This window comes from Phragmites australis, chromosome 4, assembly GCF_958298935.1.
Source record: "Phragmites australis chromosome 4, lpPhrAust1.1, whole genome shotgun sequence".
Classification (NCBI taxonomy): Eukaryota; Viridiplantae; Streptophyta; class Magnoliopsida; order Poales; family Poaceae; genus Phragmites; species Phragmites australis.
Window position 1 is genome coordinate 4,584,072 of NC_084924.1, and position 15,916 is coordinate 4,599,987.

The 15,916-nt window shown below is 44.3% G+C and overlaps 1 protein-coding gene across 1 annotated transcript; it reads left to right on the top strand.

The window, feature by feature from the left end:
• The first annotated feature begins 13,200 nt into the window (after positions 1-13,200).
• On the top strand, positions 13,201-15,735 carry LOC133915341 (cold-regulated 413 plasma membrane protein 1-like). Its single transcript, XM_062358464.1, has 4 exons — positions 13,201-13,538; positions 14,337-14,444; positions 14,868-14,938; positions 15,149-15,735. Exons 1-4 carry the CDS (start codon positions 13,336-13,338, stop codon positions 15,400-15,402), a joined length of 636 nt encoding a protein of 211 aa, XP_062214448.1. The 5' UTR covers positions 13,201-13,335; the 3' UTR covers positions 15,403-15,735.
• The last annotated feature ends 181 nt before the right edge of the window (positions 15,736-15,916 follow it).

Here is a 15,916-nt window from a genome sequence, read left to right on the forward strand (position 1 = left end):
CATGACCTAACATCAACCAGCCAGGTATCAAATTGACTGTCGTTTCTCCATAAGCGTTAAGACATGCAGACATGCAACGCTGATCTGTTTGCGGATGTTACCAAGTCAAATAATGTACACTTGCATAATCAAGAAGCTGTTGGACGATGGCCCTACGCTACGTCAAATGGCCGAATGTGCCATCGGCAACGGAGATGTGATGGCGTTCCCGGCACCACGACGTGTGCAAAACGGACGGCGCTGCCGACGGTGACGCATCCCGGCCGGGCCATTCGGCCCCGGGGCATCTCAAAAAGAGAGAAAAAAGTCTCAAAGGTTGGCTGTGATGGGGAGAAGGTGATTAGGATGAGGATGGGTAATCTGTTACTGGCTTTCAGGTTTCTGATGGTTCCCTGTTAGTGTCTCCTGCATTACTATTGGTATGTGTTAATTAATGACGACAGCGATATTTAGGCTCATGCGTTCAAGATGGCCACGGTGGTTTGTTAAGTACGTACGAGTGTACAAAATGAGCTTATATGTTAGGTTGCGCGTAGGGCTGATAAAAAAAGCTCGGATCTCGCGAGCTGGCTGGCTTTTTAAATAAACCAATTAAGCTGAGTCTTCTCAGTTCTCCCTAGCTTGTTTTCTTAGCCAGCATGCTTGTGAGGTTCTAGCGATCCGCTCATTAGACTCGATAGAAATTGAAAGAACACAGATATCATTTAGAGAGGGTGTATAGAGGTTAAAAAAAATTAAAACTTTATAGCGGATTATACAGAATATAGAATTAATCTGGAATTTTCGGGTTTAGAACATGAAATTGAAATTAAATAACACCTAATGAGTTCTACAAACTAAATGAAATCGTATATTCCAAATGAAAATTCTAAGTAGGTTCACTGAACACTTACAGTTAATAGTTAATTTTACATGAACAAGTAGACGAGCAAATTTATATAAATAGTGAGCAAGAACTCAACAGCAAGTAAAAAAAAAAAAAAGAGATTTCTGAAGTTCAGACACCTCCACTTGAGGTTGTTACATTTCTGTTGTGGGGCTCAAACACACTTAAGTTTAATCTCTTTTAACCATTTTTCTCACCAAGTTCAATCATACTTGAGCACAAATTTTTACTCTTGATTTTTCCCTTGCAGATGCAAAATTAAAGCATTCATAAACTTTTTGTGGCACACCACAATCTTAAATATTCACCGGGGACGTCTAGCCACCTAAAAGCTCTAAGCTCCAAGAGTAACAAATGCGACGATGAACTTCTTGCCAATGAACTCGAGTGCTCAAGATGGGAGTTATGCTCACTTGCTCTCAAACTTTCAATTTCTCACCTTAACTCACTTCTCTTCTCAAATCTCACACTAGAATAGAGTGAGGAGAGTTTTAATGGTTTTAGCTTTAAGTATTTTTATGGGAGCACCAGCAACACAACAAAGAGGGGGTGAGGGGGTATTTATACCCAACCCACAAATACTAACCATTAAAGCCAACATACAGTATAATCCGAAACTTTCGGATTACACGAGTTAGACCAACCCCAAGTTCGAAACCTTCAAACTGACCAAAGAATCCGAAACTTCCGAATTCAATCTGGAACTTCCGGATTGAAACTTCAAACCATAACAGAGAACCCCCCAAACCAAATGTCATCCAGAACTTTCGGCTAATCCAGAACTTCCGAAATCAGCACAATTGACCATTAAAAAATGACGATAACTTTTGATCCCGATGTCCGATTTCAACGATTTTGAACTCTATGATCTCAAAAATATTTGATCAAAATTATGAACACTCTGAAACCAAATTCGGGCACTTCCACACTTTTGGCACCGGACTTCTAAAGCAAACTCTCAACACAAACACAAGTTGAAAACATGTTCCCGATGTTCGTGGGTGTTTTATGTCTCTCACGTTTGGATTGGTTAGATACTCTTGTGCACTGAGACACATCAAATTATTCTACGATGCATCCCTCTTGATAATGCGGCACACCTATACTCAAATTCAGATATAAAACTAGTTTGAACCACTTTGAGCCTTTGAATACCTTCAAGTACCGTTTTTTTTTTCTTTCAAATCTTGAGGGTTGCCAACTTTCTTACAAACTTCACTCCATCTCTTCTTGATTCTTCATGTGATTGATACGAATCACTCATAGCTTCCTATAGCCTCGCACGGTCCATTGACGCAAAGCCTTCACAACCGTATTGATACTTCGACGCTAAGCTCTTTGCTTACCCTTCACCACCAGATGGCCCATCGCAGCCGAGTATTGCTTACCTTTCACTGTCTTATCATAGAAAACTACTTTGTATCCAGCATCTTCAACGAATTCACTTTGTGATATATGAAGTCCAAACTTTATTATTCATTTTTGGAATATTGGATATCTAAATTCAACTCATCCATTCTTATAGATCCTAACCCCAACTCACTCTCAAGCACAAAGCATATAGGTTAGTCCATAAAACTTTATTGACAACTTTATACTTAAGTCAATTAATCTCTATAAGTGACTTGGTCTTCATGCTTATTATCAACCTTCTTGAGCTTCTTCTTCTTCTCATGAGCATCACCTAGATCTCATTTATCTTGATGCATATATTTGATCTTCATGACAATCCTCAATTAATCCATATCTTATCACTTATACATCTCCTATGAAATAACCTACTAATAATTCTCAACAACATTGTTAGTTTATATGTATTGTTATTAACTTAACCAAACATCACCTAGAGCTCATTCATCTTGATATATATCTCTTCTCCATGTATCACCTAAGGAAAAACCTACTAAGAATTCTCAACAACATTGTTAGTTTATAGGTATTGTCATTAATTACCAAAATCATACTTAGGGGCTAGATGCACTTTCAGATATAGCAATCTCAAATTCTGGGTTCAATGGTACAATTATATTATCATGTTTGGCCAAGCTCAACTTGCCATCCAATCTATAATCCAAGCATAATATTGGCAAAAATTATGTTGTGTTGAAACATCTATGTTTCTTTGCATTTATTAACCCACATTGGTAATTTTTTGTTATATTGTCATGGGCTATCATTTTAGATATATTAGAACATGATTAAACATTATCAAGGTTGTTAATCTCACCTCACTACTACAGAAAGTGTCATCCTTGCCCCTTTCATTGCCGGTTCGGTAATAATCGACAAGTGATACGGTATCACTACCGGTTCATAAACTAAACCGACAATGATAGCCACTATTATTGTCAGTTTTAGCTAGGAACCGGCAGTGGTACTTCATTGTCAGTTTGGAATACGAACGGACAGGGATAAGGATTATCGCTGCAGGCTCATAAGCTCATTGACAGATCAATAATTGAGCTATTATGAACTGGAAGTGATGATCCTTCTACAAATATATTGGCCCTCTCTCACTCTGCTCCCAATCTCACTTCACTCTCTAGAATATCGATCCTGACGGGTAGTGATGGTCAACGTGGTGCGATGGTCATTGTTGCCACTTCGACCGTCGTGACCCCTTAGGCCCTTCTTCCCCTTCTCTCCATCTCCCAAGCCCATCACTGACCTCACGGCCATGCCAACCGCGACCGCGCCAACCCGTCTCCCCGTCTTCCCATCTCCCGAGTCTGTCACCGACCTCGCGGTCGCCCGGTCCTGTCTCCCCATCTCCCGATTGTGTCACCGATCATGCGGCTGCACCATCCCATCACCCCATCTCCCTACCGCCGTGTCTCCCCATCTCTCGAGCCCATCGCCTCATCACCCTATTTCCCAAGCCTATCGCCCCGTTTCCACATCTCTCGAGCTCATCTCCCATCTCCTGAGCCCATCACCGATCGCGACTACACCACCCCAACTCCCCATCTCCCTGTCTTTGTCTTCCCATCTAAACGAGTGGCAATAAGTTGAGTGTTCAATACTAAACGAGTGGCAATAAGTTGAGTGTTCAATATTGTCTCAATAATTTGATCTAAACAAGTGGCAGAAAATCACTTCAAGATGATTGTGTTTCTTCCATTCATTTAAATTTACTATTATCATTGGAGTTTGATAACTTTGGATAGAGCAAGATCTAAAATAGATGGTGCAAGGCTGCTTTATCATGAGCTCTTCGACGTATGGGGATTTGACCTCAAGCTGAAGAGCTGTTGGTAGATCAGTTTTGCAACACACATGTTGTCGGTGGATGAATACCGCAAGCGGGGATCCTGAGGGACCCCCTTTGAGATTCGACCGGGAGGCTGATTCTGGATCTACTTCGTACGTGGGGTTAATGCGAATGTATGGGACTTAGGCGGGACGAATGATCGTCGGCTAGTAGAAGTAAATGCACAAGAGATTTAGACAGGTTCGGGCCGCACGGAGGCGTAATACCCTACTCCTGTGTGTCTGGTGTTATTAGTGCTCTTGGAATGCATTTCTCTGGATTTCTGTGTTACAAGGTTTTTTGTCTATCTATCAAGTCTTGAGCTTCGGTTTTCAAGTGCCGGTCTCTTTGAACTTGTGTGAAGGTGAGCTTCGATTAGCCTCAGCTTCGTCTGAACTTCTCACTTCCCTTTCTACAAAGTGCTCCCCCCTTTTATCCTACGGGGGGGGGGAGGCTCGGCGTGCCCAGAACGGGGGCACAAGTTCCCGTAAACCATAAATGGAAAACAACCATCATTGGTCTACTGTTTGATGTTACAGGGGTTGAAAATGCGTCTCTTGGACGGTCCCGTCGGTCTTTACGCCCCAACTTTAGCAGGTGCAGGGGGGCCCACCAGCCAGCCACTGAGTATCCCCACATGTTCGTCCGGTCAGAGTAGATTTGACATGGTCTGACGCGGTAGGGCGACAGGCGATACGCCTCAAGCCCATCGATGATATCTTCAAGTCGTCTTTCTTTATGGGCCCCGCGGGGGACGTGCAATGGGACATGTCGCATTAATTGTGCCCACGCCTCCCTGCCAAGCGGTGGCAGGGACTGACGTACTCAGTACGAAAGGCGTGGGAGTGTGGTTGGATGTGACCGGCCACGCTCCCCCTTAAATGCAGCATCGGGTCTCCCACCGATTGACACCTCACCGTGGAGCTCTTGCGGGGTCCACCGGCAAGGGGCTTCTCGGGTCCTCGGAGAACTCTGGGTACTCGGGGACCAACTGTTCTTGGCCCCGAACACCCCCTCCCGGATCTGTCTCTTCTCGGGTCCTCGGGGAACTCTGGGTACTCGGGGAGCAACTGTTCTTAGCCCCGAGCACCCTCTCCCGGATCTGGCTTTTCTTGGGCCCTTGGGGAACTCTGGGTACTCGGGGACCAACTGTTTTTGGCCCCGAGCACCCTCTCCCAGATCTGGCTTTTCTCGAGCCCTCGGGGAGATGGTCCCCGAGGGATGGCGCCATGTGGCACTGCGCTGTCCTGGTCTCGGAACTTAGGAACCCCCGGTTCCCATATCGTCGACACATGTCTATTTGTCACTGTGGTTTTCGCCAAGTTTTAAAATATTCTAACACGAACATTTTGGTATGGGGTATCTGTCTCAGATTGAGATCAAACTTGAGATAGATCCATATGCTAAATAGTTCCTTGTGGAGTATTTTTACATGCCTATTTGTCACTGCGGTTTTCACCTAGTTTTAAAATATTCTAACACGAACATTTCGGCATGGGGTATCTGTCTTAGATTGAGATCAAACTTGAGATAGATCGATATGCTAAATAGTTCCTATTAAAGTATTTTTACACATAAAGATGGATTATCATTGTCGGTTCAAGGCATGAGCCGACAGTGATAGTTGGATTATTACTATGCAACATCCCAAATTTTAGAAAAAATTGAAGCCAAAAATCAATTTCAAAATTTCAAACCTTTTCCTTTCGCTCGGCCCATTTCCCGTGGCCCATCTCTTTCTCCCCTTTTCCCTCATTTTTCTTCCCTCGCAGCCCGGCCCACTCTCTTCCTTTCTTTCTCTCTCTTTTCCCGTTGCCCAGCTCCTCGCACCAGTCGGCCTGTCGCCCTCTCCCCTTCTTCTTCCTCTCACTCCCACAGTGCGTTAGCGCCCGAGCACGCCCGCCATTGGACCCCGCCGCTGAGCCACGACAACGCCACCCACCTAACCTCTGCCACCTGCCTAACCTTTGCCCCATACCAATGAAAAAGTCACCATCTATACCGCCGCTTTGCCGCTCCTCTTCCTTTGGCATTGTGCGTGATGACAGCATCCGAGAACCTCGCCAGCACGGGCACACGCGCATGGAAAAAGGCCGCCACCACCTCGGCTGTCGTGCTAGCTTGTTCGCTCAAACCACAAGCGTCCAAAGCCGCTACATCACCGCTTCCTGTTGCCGTTGATAAGCCATCACACCGTACCACATGTGGAGCTCCGCCATTGGACCCTACCACCAGCACTATCACTCCCCCGACCGCCTATCAAAGCTGGCCGCTCGCTCCCTCACCTCACCGCTACTCATTGAACTCACCAAGGCAAGCTCTTCCCCCTCTCCTCTCTTCCTTCCTATGTTTCCTCCCCCTCCATCGATGACGGCACCCGCTGTCGATCCATTCCCTGGAGCCACTACCGACAAATTAGGCCTTGCAGAGAGCTTCACCCGACCACCCTCCACCTCCATCGCCCATCTTCCTAACCCCTCCCTGAAAGGACAATGATGTCACCTAGAGGGGGGGGGGGTGAATAGGCGTTTTACAAAAATTCGTCCCCTTTTACCGTTGGCCTAAACTTAACGAATTTTTCACAAGTGAAAAACCTAAATATGTTAGGCTCAACTAGTGCACAATCACCCTAAATAAGTGTGAAAGTTTACAATCCTAGGGTGACAAGAAGTACTCAAATCTAGCGAAAGATATGCAATAAGACTTAAATTGAAAAAGGTGGAAAACACTGTTCATATGCCTGAAATTACTGTTTATCCGGATACTCCGGTGGAGGCCGGAGTCTCCGGGTTGTACAGGTCCGGAAACTTCGGTGAAGTCCGGTTTCTATACAGAACAGAGTCCGAAACTGAATAAAAAGGATGGGTAGAGAGTTCTAGCTCAAACCAAATGATGTCGTGTGTTCCCGGAGATAATTTCAAGTAGATCCACGGAGAACCTATACTCAAATACACACAAACAAGTAGATCGAGGAATATGCACAAAGATTTGAGCAAGAACTTAAAAGTAAGGAAACAAGAGAGGAGACACAAAGATTTGTTTCCCGAAGTTCGAATTCACCACTGTGAATCCTACATCTCCGTTGAGGAAGCTCCAATGAGCCAAGTCTCTTTCAACCGCTTTCCTCTCCAAGCTTGGTCACACTTGAGCTTGGCTTCCACTAACTTGATCTCTTCCCTTCCGGAGGTGAGATCGGCCTTCACAAACTTTCCCGCGGCTCACCACAAGCACGAGAGCTCACCGGCGACACCTAGCCAGCTAGGAGGCTTCACCTCCAAGAGTAACGAACGCTTCAAGAACTTCTTGTCGAGAACTCAAGTGCTCAAGATTGGATTTTAGCTTACATGCACTCAATCTTCCAATCTCACAACCCAACTCTCTTTTCTTCTCAAATCACACACTAGATTGGAGTGGGAATGAGTTCTTTTGGCTCTAGAGGATGTTCTTTTCGTGCCATTGCAGCCGCCCCAAAGGATGAGGTGAGTGGGGTATAAATAGCCCACTTCAAAAAATTAGCCGTTACTCAACTTTTCTGGTCTTACCCGGAGTCTCTGGAGTACACCGGAGTATCGGGATCAACTGGAACAGCCCAAACCAAGAGCCTCCGGCCTTCACCGGAGTATCCGGGTTCAGCACAGCTGACCTCTGAAAAACAACGATAACTTTTGATCCCAGAGTCCGATTTCAACAATTTTGGACTCTATGAAAAGCTTATTCAGAGGGTTACACATCCCAGCTGAATTCATGACCTAAAACACATATGATCAAATTAGGAACACTCCAAAACCTAATTCGGACACTTCCACACTTTCCACACCGGGATTTCTAAAAAGAACTCTCACATGGGTTTGGTTAGAAACTCTTGATCACTGAGACACGACAATTATCTCACGTTGCATCCCTCTTAATAGTGCGACACACCTATACTCAAATTCAAAGATAAAACTCGTTTGAAACACTTTGAGCATTTGAAAACTTTCAAGTACCGCTCTTTTCTTTCAAACATTGAGAGTTGCCAACTTCCACATATTCTTCACTTGATTCTTTATATGATTGATGTGAATCATCCATAGCTTCCCATGGACTCGCACGGTCCATCGGCGCAAAGCCTTCACTCGGTCTTCACCACCGCATTGGTCCTTTGGCGCCAAGCCATTTGCTTGCCCTTCACCACGGGTCCATCACAGCCGAGTCTTGCTTGCGCTTCACCGTCTTACCATAGAAAATCACTTTGTATTCGACATCTTCAAGGAATTCATTTTATCAAATATGGAGTTCACTCTTGTTCTTCACTCTTAGCATATATGATTTCAATTCAACTTATGCCTTCTTATGAATCCTAACCCCAACTCACTCACAAAGCACATGTGTTAGTCCATAAAACCTAAATGACAACATTTATACCTTAAGTTACTTGATCTCCACAAGTAACTTATGAGCCTTTATGCATATTATCAATCTTCATATAGAATCTAACCTCACTTATTCTTAAACACATAGCACACGAGTTAGTCTATAAAACTCTATTGACAAGCATACCTTTAGTTACTTGATCTCCACAAGTAACTTAGCATTCAAGCTTATTGCTAATCTTATTGAGCTTCTTCTTCTTCTTATAAGTATAACTAAAATCTCAATGACTTTTGATGCAATTATTTAAACTCATGGTATTTCTCAAAGAATCCATGCTTCATCATTTATGCATCTCCTATGGAATAACCTAATAGCAATTCTTAATATGATTGTTAGTCCATAGGCATTGTCATCACTTACCCGAGCATCACCTAGAGCTCATTCATCTTGATGCATTTTCATTCTCCCCATTCACTTAGAGCTTATGCATATCTCTCATCCATGCATCACCTATGGAACAACCTACTAACAAACTCAACACCATTGTTAGTCCATAGGTATTGTCATTAATTACTAAAACCACACATAGGGGCTAGATGCACTTTCACTCCCCCTCTATCCCTAGCCGCCATGGCCGTTGAGCTCTGTCCCCGTCGCTTGCCACCAGCGGTCCTCCCCCATCCAAACCAATCGCGGGACTACCTCCCCATCACCCAGGCTCACTCCCGACACCCAAAAATCCAACCCAAACCATCTCTCCATGTTTTTTTCCTATCAGTCGTTGCCATTCCTAACTCTGGTGAGCTATTGGCACTGTTCTGGTCACCGCCACCGCCCACCATCAAAATCCCCACCACCGGCTCCATTGTGCCATGCTGGTCCTCCTGGATCGGGTTTTGGACCAATCCGAGGCTGGGAGCCAATGGCAGCGAGCTCTCCAGCAAGCCCTACCGTGGACACCCTAGCTCCGCCCTGGTGACCATCTGCTCTCATGCTGACGCGTGCACATCCATGTTGGCTGCCACATCGACACCACCTCTGCACCAACCCCACTCCTTTAACCCAGTCAACTGTCATGTCAGTGTAGTCCATGACCTAGCTTTTGGGTGGAGCCTAAGGGCATATAACTTCACCTAGGTTTTAGTGTTGATAGGTGTTAATCTTCCGTTGTGTAGTTTCTAGTTTGGTTAGAAAGTAATTTGTTCTTTATCCTCTTAGCCCCCTTTTGATGTAAATTGTTGTAAATGGTTGAATGCTTAATAACTTGTAATATAATTTAATTACTCGCTCTTTTTTAAGCTTTGTTGTGATGCTTATGTTGGAAAGACATGAGTTCCAATCTTAAGTATAAAACACGTACCCGGACTATCGAGATAGTATTCCATTTAATCATCATAGTCATGATTAAGCAAATAATTGCCCTGATGATTAATTAGAATACTATTTAAACGATTCCTCACAGCGTGGTATCATAGTTTGATTTAATGAAGTAGCCTAAAAACACATAATACGTGGGTTAGTAAAAGGTGTCAACATCACAAAGCAACCAACTAAAATTTCTTTTTTGCCTCCTCTTGTTAATATGTATAAATTTACTATACTATACCCCTAAGCGTAACGAATGGTTGTTTGTGGTATTTAAGTTGTTTATTTCCGCATTGTGATGTCGTGTGGATCTTATTGTATCTACGAAAAAGGTAAGGAACGCATCTCGGTGGCGGTAAATATCGGAGGCTCAACCAGTGCGAGACATGTGCCTGGTATGTCTCGTATGGTGATGGTACGGGAAGTAAATATATTAGCAATAACGTATGAACATCTACCGTATGATTGTAGCTATGGTTGTCCACCCATCTGGAGATTACATAGGGTGTCTTGTAAGACGATAGTACGGGAAGTGAATACATTGATAACAACATATGAAATGTCGCTTGTACGGCGCGATGCACAAACAATGTTCGTGCAAGAAAGAAAAAGAAGCGCGAAAAGTGATAATTGGTAGTCGTGATATGTATGAATGTCCCATACACTACAAACCGTGCTAGAGACATCAGATTATCACGTGGAGAAGGGGACTGCTGCTTCTGGAAATTGGGGTCAACAGAAACTTGAATTTGATCAATTGGATCCTCATCTTCAGTAGGCACTTGGGTGTGATCAATAGAAGACAAAGGGAAAGATCATAGGAAGTTTTGTGTACATGCACTGTAAAGATTTATGGATCACAATTGTAAAAAATCAGTTAGCATGAATATGGCTTTCTTGCATGGCTCAGTTGACCGTGTGACTCTGTAGCTAGGTTCAAAGGATGTGATTTCTGTTTTTTTTTCTTTTAGAAAAGAGAGAGTAGGTTTTGATCGGCATGTTGTCTCGTTGATCCAAAATATCTTCAGATGTAACATTAGCAGACAATTAAATTTGAATAAACTTGTGTATCTCATTCCATATTACTGTCAATGTTGTCATATTCACTGGTTTCACCTACTAATAGGTGCACTTCGCTTGAATTTTCTTTTCCGAAAACAAAATATGTCACTTTTCTGTTGGTTTTACGCCAAACTCTGTTGGAGTCTAGAGGAAAAAATGCAGTTGGATATCAATTTGGACTGACTCTCTGGGGGAAGAATTTGTATATTCAGTTGTGAAGCGAATCATCCACTGCAGCCCCAGGAGGAGGCATGGTGTACATGTGTTGTAAAGATTCATGAATTAAAATTGTAAAAATTCAGTTAGGATGAATATGGCTTTCCTGATATCATTGAACTTTATGCGCGTATCACAATTGAAAAGAGCACTAGTTTATTCATGAAACGTATGTATTGTTAGTCATAAAAATAGTGCAAATGAACAATTACAATTTCAAGGTTCCATCAAAATTCACTGAAGAATGCGTACTCCTTAAATGTTACATGATTTAGTACTTCATTAGAATGTAATTTCTAGTAGCGGACCACGCTCTGGCATCTTAAACTTCAAGTAAAAAACGTGTATATCCTTCTTGGATCAAATGAGCAACCGTGATCGAAGAATCACAATGTGTATTTGACATTGAGATCGCCAACGCATGCATGGCCACCGAGACTATCAAAGCATCGACGATCGATTTGACTGTGAGGATTGACGATGATGTCCACTATGCTTGGGTTAGTGTAGGGATCAGTGAAGATGAACGGCACATGCACCCGATTTTAATGGCGGTGGCCTACTCGACGGTGACGGTTGATGGCATCCCGTCATCCCTAGCGTCATATTATTAACGGTTGCAGCCTTGGTGATCTCTGTAGTACCGATGTGCAAGGTGAGGACGTTTGATGGCAGCCCGAATATCATCTCATCATCGGTGGTGGCTTCGACAATCTGGGAGCCGCCGGTCTGCTCGGTGGGGACAATTGATGGCAGCGATCTCATCGGCGGTTGCCGACTTAGCAGGGGTGGCGCTTCGGTCATCACAACCGCCGCATGGACAATAAAACCTAGTATCGGCAGGGGCAGCACTTCGATCTCGCACCCAAGGTAAGTTGCACGAGGCTTCGCTCCCGGATACCTGTGGCTCCATAGCGCTGAGCACGCCCGGCTTCGCTCGCAGATGCCTACGGCTAGACAGCACTTAGCTGGATGGCGCCGCAATGGGAAAAAAAATTACATGGCTCACTGGCTTCCTGCTTGGAAATGAGAGGGACCAGCACACGTGTCTTGAATCTGAAGGCGTGATGCAGGAGGAGGGACGTGGAGCACTTCTCCCGAGATTTTTTTTCTTCCCGTAATCCACCCCTAGTTGTGTGGTGCACGTGGATGAGACCGAGACGTCAGCTACTCTGCTTAAATACTTTTCATTTTGAGCTGACTACAGTAAACTACTGGCATCCACATCTATAAAAAAACACATAGGATCAGATTTGTCACCTTTAAATAATAAGCAAGTGTAATTAAGATGCACAACCTCTACGATTAGGAAGGAAGACTGTGAGGCTAATCAATAACAGAAGGCAAAATTTCAAGTAACACGGCAAAAATACGAATTCATCCTCGCGCTCACATGCTGCTCTACTCACGTAGTCAACTCATTCTGCTCTCAGTTGCTCTACTCATGCTCGCTCTGCTCTGCTCGAATAAATGCGCAGCTGCTATTTTATAGCAGCCGATCTAGAACTAAATCCCCATGCATGTCGCTGATTGCATGAATAAAGGAAAAAAGTGAAAGCGAAAAAGAAAAAATAAAACATAACATGACATGAAGACAAGTGTCGAATACGTGAGGTGACGGCACACGGTGTAAAAAAGGCGTATTTCGGCACACTATATGTCGAATACACACGGTTCCATGTATTCGACGTACGGTGTGCCAAATACAGGTGATTTTTGGCACATCATGTGTTGAATATAGATGCTAGATTCGTGAATACAGAAAAATATTACCTATTTCAATAAATAGGTTCATATATATTATACAAATTCGTATTTTTACCCGATTAACACAATACTGCAATACATATTGAATTGGCTAGTGGGACGCCATGGGAAGTTCAGAGCTACTACTACGGATTTGTTATGCTAGAATAATGCAGGCGTGCATGCAATGCAAGTGATGTGATGTGACGCAGCGCCGGCCTGCCCTGAGGGGAGCCCCACGTGTCCCCTACGCGTTACCCTGCTGGCCTGGAATCTCGTCCGGACCAAACGGGCCCGCGAGTCCAGCTAGCTGTACATATCCAGACCAGCAAACAGTCCCCACAGATCGAACACACAAACCTACCCAACCCTGCGGGGAGCAGGCGATCGAGGGAGAGAGAGGATCTTCCGCGGGGTCTCGCTTACCCTGGGCGGCGTCGGTGATCAGCGAACGGGGATGGGGAAGAGGTTAACGTCGTACCTGGCGATGAAGACGGACCCGGCGGGCGGCGCGTCGGAGGCGGCGCGGGCGCTGATCGACTCGGACCTGCAGGAGCTGGGCGCCGCCGCGCGGAAGCTCGCCAACCACGTGCTCGTCCTCGGCGGCGGACTCGTAGTCGGCACCTCCTTCCTCAAGTGGCTCGCCTTCCTCGCCGCCGTGTCAGTACTCAGTATCCCGAGGCCCCTTTCTCTATTTTTCTCTCGAAAAATTAGGGTGGGCGGACGCATTGCTTTTGAAGTAGGATCTCTGATCCCGCCTTTTTTGGGGTCCGGATGCTCTTGCTGTTGCGAGTCAAGTCAAGGGATGCGGGATGTAGCATCATACAGGATGCGTCCGTTTTGGTAGAATCGAGAGAGAATTAGGGCTAGTCTGGAGATGATACCGTGTAATTGTAGTACTGTACTGTCAGGTACTCATGAGAGATGAGATGCTACATGTGTAGCCGGACGCAGTTGGTTCGTGAAGAACCTGGAATAGAAGAAAAAATTGGTAGGGGATTGTGTGTTGGTGGTACTCATGTCTTGAGTCTTCACTAGTAAACATCGTTTTGACGTATGAGCAGAAGCCAGAAGGTTATGAACCTAGTGCTTCTCACGGAATTCATGTGCATTGTTAAGCTGTCGGTATTAAGTACAGCCTAAGTATCCGCAGGTGCAATTTTTTTGTCATTTGTGTGTTGTGTTCGCTGTACTGAATCGCAACAATAGAGTGATAAGCCGTAGAAAAAGAGTGTTGAATTGCTGCGAACCGGGTTTTTGTGGTACTTGGATCCCTTACAGTCAGCACTACTACTCTCTTACTGAGCCATCTGTTACTCTTTTTGTTTTCAGTTCCAGCTTTGTATACATGAGTAAAGGAATTTATATGCTAGTTTCACCTAGGATTGGTAGTACTCGTTTAAGGCATTTGGCACTCCATTATTTATTGACTTGACACTCTGTTCTCTTCTAATACAGGTACCTCTTGGTACTGGACCGCACAAACTGGAAAACCAACATGCTAACGGGCCTCTTGGTCCCTTACATTTTCTTCACCCTGCCCCATGTGCTGTTTTCTCTGATAAGGTAAAGGCGCAGACACCCTACTGCATTACCGATCCATCATACATAGTTTAGATGCATTTTGTTATCTGCCGACTACCATGAGACTGTTCCTGTCACAATGGATTATCATAATGCGAATGATGTGGTACAAACTTGTAGGATCAAAGTGCTGATAATTGCATGTTGCCATACTTTAGACCTTATAGAATGTCGTTTTTTTAGAACCTGGAGAATGTTGATTTGGATGAGTACAAAATTGAAAAACTCTTTATTTGTGGATTAAGTAATGCAGACCTTTCATATTTGTTACCTGTTGATTCGAAGCTTGCTGATTGTGATAGCCCAAAGCACTTTCATGAGAGAATGTTCTCCGTTGATCTATGATGATGTTATGCATGGATATATCAAAGTAAAATTGCTTATCTTGAAACATTTGAATTTCAGAGGAGAGGTGGGGAAATGGATTGCCATTATTGTGGTTGTTCTGCGGCTCTTCTTTCCACGCCACTTCCCTGGTATCATTTCACAATCTTTTTCTTTTCTTATTATGCTTTACTGCATCGTAGCAAAATCCTTGGATATTCGTTACATTCCCCCTTTTTTAATCCATGTGCCCTAAAGAGTATCGCCCAGCTCATTTTGTGCTATCAAGATATGTTTTCAACTAGACAGGGTGACTAGAATTTTACATGGAACTCATAACAACTATTCATCATGTACACCAGATTGGTTAGAGCTGCCTGGTTCAATCATTCTTCTCACAGTGGTTGCCCCCAGCATCTTTGCGGACACCTTCAGGGGCGATGCGGTTGGCATCTTCATATGCCTCGGAATTGGATGCTACCTGCTTCAAGAACACATCAGGGCGTCAGGTGGATTCAGGAATGCCTTCAGGAAGGGCAATGGCGTGTCGAACAGCATCGGCATCCTCCTGCTCTTTATCTACCCTGTTTGGGCCCTGGTGCTGAAATTCCTGTAGACATTACTGCTTCGGTCCGTCGCTATGCTATCCAGTCCCGTTCATTGTTCCATGGTGATTTTGTGTCATCTGGAAGGGATGTGTTATGTTTGTTCGAGTTGAACTTGTTTCTCTTTTCGAGGACAGTTTCGTTATCCTGTTTGTTGTAGTTTGATGTCAGCGCTTCGTTCTTTTGAGTACATAACCGCCAATAAAATCGTCTCTGTGGCTTGATGTAAATTGAGACGCTGGCCATGTTCTCATGTTAGTATGGTGCATCACTGCATCTGTTATGCTATCAGGTTTCTGAAAGGATGTTTACCAACTTATCTATCCTCCGTTGTTGTTTCTGAATTCACATGTGATCTTACATGAAGTTGGCCTTTTAGCAGTAGCTGTGTACTTTAATATCTTCATGTGACAATTAGCGAAACATCAACCGGACTTGAGAACGTTCCGGGTTTCGCAGACCAAATTGTGGATGAACTTTTTGAGCCGATAAGGTTCCAGGCTTCCGGCATCGAGTGATGGATCA